The sequence below is a fragment of the Sinohyriopsis cumingii genome, unplaced genomic scaffold (genome assembly GCF_028554795.1).
Source record: "Sinohyriopsis cumingii isolate HCF-2022 unplaced genomic scaffold, ASM2855479v2 utg000229l, whole genome shotgun sequence".
Taxonomy (NCBI): domain Eukaryota; kingdom Metazoa; phylum Mollusca; class Bivalvia; order Unionida; family Unionidae; genus Sinohyriopsis; species Sinohyriopsis cumingii.
In genome coordinates this window covers 962281-966600 of record NW_028315879.1, presented here as the reverse complement: position 1 = coordinate 966600, position 4320 = coordinate 962281, and the positions used below count along the sequence as shown (strand labels likewise).

The following is a 4320-nucleotide window of genomic DNA, read 5'->3' as shown; positions in this document are numbered from 1 at the left end:
CATAAATAACAGTTTTATTACGTCAAAAAGCATTCAGATCATTACGTTAATAATAATTCACAAAACCAATCAATTATCTTGTAGGAAAGAGAAAATGATCTGAAAAATAAAAAAGAAACAATGTTATATTAGGTTACAACGTGTATATAGGATGAAAATCAAGAACAAAGGCTGGATGATACCTGTCTACCTTAAGTACTTGTCCCATGTTTGAGACTCTAAAGACGATTCCGTCATCCGAGTCATTTTATTTTGAAAGTTGTAAAGTTGTAGGAACTTAAAATAAGAGTAAAGCTTAGGAAAATTTGCAAATTATGTAAGATGTGCATTATCTACCATTTCGCTGACCGAAATTATTATCATGATTTTAAAAAGCGATATATTAAAAATATCCTCAGTGCAATGTATGTGTAGACAAGTCAATGAATATAAACATAGATACATATATATCTAAATATTTGGCAGTTCAAAAGGAAATCCGAAATATATTGATACTTTATTCCCTCAAGTGCTGTCGCACACATCATCGCGGTACGTATCTTATACTTTTAAGGTCTCTTTGTAAATAAGTTTTTCATGTCATCTTTTTGCCTTTGCTGATAGAGCGTGAAATAAAATAAATTCTTTACATCTACTTACAACATTTGTACACAGAAACATAGCTGGAAGACTGGCAAAACTATTTATTTACACCCTTTACAGTCTGAGACGTAAACAAAATAAAATCGACTCCACCGAAATGAATTCTTTATCTAGAGGGCCTATGCATTATATTATCAAAGTGCTTAATTTTATTCTTACGATGTATAAAAGTAGTTCATACAAATGATAACAAAGTATTTTGCAGAAAATACATAGTTCGAAGTCGTTTTATGAAAATGTATCTGTATATTATTACAATGTATAAAATATTCATTTTTTTTGGGGGGGTAGGGTTGGGTTTTCTGCTGGTTTCTTTTTTCTCCATGACACGAGGAATTAATAAAAACCAACTAAAGTTTCGTTATATAGTGCTTATCAAACACAAATTTCTTTTCTCCTCCGAAATATTATTTAAATAATAATAATAATAATAATAATAATAAAAACCAAAAATATGTTAGTGCAATGTTTTATTTTATTGCACGATTATATTTCAATCTCGAGTATATATATATATATATATATATATATATATATATATATATATATATATATATATATACCGAGCTAACGATAACGCTAAGACACGATAACTTGATAAGGAGACACGGACAGTCAATTTGGCAGACAGACGCTCGGACAGAACAGAAAGAGGTCGATATATTTGGCTAAAGTGCTTTAATGTATGTTTCTGTTTTTAAACTTGTATATCTTCGATACAAACTTACTGTGTGTAAGTAAATCGGTGCCGTCATCGCAGTGACAATGGCCATGATCATTAAAGTTGTTGGCGCACTTCACTTCCTCTGATGTGTGGGTAGAACAGGCATTGGCACAATTCAGGTCAGTGTAGCATGCATGAATCTCAGCTGCAATTGTATTTAGTACGAAAACTTAAATGTCAAGAATTGCTGCGGTTCCTTAAGTTCATTCACGTTATTTTCGTTATCGTCACCAATAATTATAATTTAATTCATTATCTCCAATTTCCCATATAAAATTATGTTTTAATAACGAGAGGAATTATCTAAAACGTCACATTATTCCTTGGTATTTCCCTTCCTTCGCGCCTTAACTACATTACGTTCAAGGCATTATTTCTAATTAGACGACGAATAATTTACTTAGACGACAGAAAAATGAACACATTTAATGGTCGTTTCATGAACCCTTAACAGTTTGGTTCCAGGGACATTGGGCTTAGTGCTTAAGATATGGCAAGACAAGAGAGACTCTTGATCAGAGTAATTTTTCGCAACGGGTTTATTTCCTAACTATTCCTCAACAGTTAAAAAAATACTCTGATTAAAGTCACTGAAAGCAGGGAAGCACATACTAAGCGCTTTACTGAGTATTTGTAAAGATATCGGATGAATTATTATCAGTCCGCCCTTGCTTTGTGTATGTACAATGACATAACTAAAATTTACATTCGTAGTATGTTCAACTTTGGTATCAATAAGTTTGAAATCGTCAGGCCGATACCCACTTTTACATAAAATCCATCCAGAACTCTCGAAGACTCGCACTAAATAACGTATGTTATCGCTATTTCATTATTTTATATGTCCTCAGCTTCTGGAATTGCACTATATATATATATATATATATATATATATATATATATATATATATATATATATATATATATATACCATCGTCATTATCGGTAAATGAAAGCATGCTTTAACTTCGTTGCCTATTTAAAATCATTTTGGGCTTTTCTAACATTGAAAAGATTAGGAATTACGTAAGTATGCTTTACTTAATAAGTTTTCATCGATTGACAATCCAAATACATAGTGTCAGACCCTGGTTGGCATGGAAGTTGTGTGTTTTTTTATTATCGATACATTAATACAGAATTATATGTTAAACAAGGATAGTTTGGTAGTATGTGAAAGGATTACTTTGAAATCGATAGTTGAATAATAATAATAATAATAGTCAAAATCAGCAGATAGTATCAAGAGGTTTCAAGAAAATGGCTATGATTGGCAATTGGAACGGCTTGGAGTTAGATTCTTCTTCGATTCATAAGCGATTTTGCAATTTATACGAAAGTGTAGGAGATATTCACAATTAAAAAAATGTTTGGATGTATCCTAATGTTGGGAAATGTCTTTTTTATATTCTACCTGGGTTTGGACAGCTACAATGCCCGTGTCCCCCAAGACCGTGACAAATGATTGTCGTATTTGCAGGACATATTATGGCAGCACAATCCCCCGTTGAATGGCACTCAGGTTCTGAGTGATCATGGTCAAGGTCTGGATTCGGTAGCTGACCTATTATAAATTTTAGACATTGTTAAACTATTGAGGTCTGAAAAGATTGTATTTAAAACTGGATCAGTTGAAGACATTGTATATTCTATGAAATGATTACATTTAGCATTATATCAGTTGTAGCCTTCACTAGGGGCTCAGCATTAAGAGGTTAGTGTTAGGACTGGTCGGCCTTTTATCAGGATAATTTGACTGCGTGGAACATCATGCAACATGTCTGCTGCATGATGCTCCAGTGCTAGACGTCAATATAAACTGCCACACTGCAGTCATCGTAGCGATATGACTGGGAACATTTTAAAGCTAACTTAAAAATCCAAATCACAAAAACACTCACACATGCAGACACACACACACACTTCAAGCCAGCGTACATTCTATGAAAAAGTACAGCTGTATCTTTGTGTAAGATCGTGTATATATGATCAAAAAAATGATCCTCTCTCTCTCTCTCTCTCTCTCTCTCTCTCTCTCTCTCTCTATATATATATATATATATATATATATATATATATATATATATATATATGTGTGTGTGTGTGTGTGTGTGTGTGTGCGACAAAATGTAATTTGATCAAGACCGTTTGAAATCCATACCTGTGCAACTCTTTGCTGATAGCAGTGCTACAACGAAAAAAAGAACTAATCAGACTTAAGAAAAGAATAAACCCAACTCAGAATGGTAATATTTAGCTACATTCACGCCATTTTGCATCAAATTGATAATTGAAAATGAAGAATTCGAATTTCAAAACAATATCGACTTACCAGTTACGCAGAAGAAACTATAGGACAACAGCATTTTTCAATCAAACTGTATTACTTGAAAAGTCAGATTCCCTGATATGGTATGAGATGGGCTCACCATTTGAAGTCCCTTATATACTGAAGCATTACAGGTGCGGTAGATGATAATTACGCATGTCCCTTTTGGAGTTTATGTTGAAGACATGCATCTGGCGAAATTCCGGCAATATCATCAAGTGCTACCGTGCAGTGGACGTAAACAAAGTGCATTGGATATAATACTGTACTGAGCTATATTTTGTACCCCTACGAAATTCCATAACAGACAAATAATCAATGCATCAACAAAAATTAAACTTCAGGAAATCTGATGTTTTATAAACATTTTCATTTTTCATTCATCCAATTAAATTTACAGAATCACGATTAACAAAATTCACACCAAATATAATTTGTGTAAATGTTTCTGCTCATACGACTGTCCAATGGTAATTAATGAAAGCAAAACAAAATGTATGATTTTTGGGGACATCACATAAGCTACACAAGTCAGGGAACCCAGAACTATATCTTTCAATAAATAATTATCAGTTAGAAAATGTCAAAGATGACAAGCTTGTCAGTGTGTCCGTAGATAATAATT

At 32.7% G+C, this 4320-nt stretch overlaps 1 protein-coding gene across 1 annotated transcript; it reads right to left on the bottom strand.

The window, feature by feature from the left end:
* On the bottom strand, positions 1 to 3829 carry LOC149774430 (uncharacterized). The gene is made up of 5 exons (XM_089945309.1): positions 3699 to 3829; positions 3528 to 3554; positions 2781 to 2930; positions 1371 to 1511; positions 1 to 99 (listed from the first exon to the last, which is right to left on the bottom strand). Exons 1-5 carry the CDS (start codon positions 3730 to 3732, stop codon positions 74 to 76), a joined length of 378 nt encoding a protein of 125 aa, XP_089801435.1. The 5' UTR covers positions 3733 to 3829; the 3' UTR covers positions 1 to 73.
* Positions 3830 to 4320: the final 491 nt, after the last annotated feature.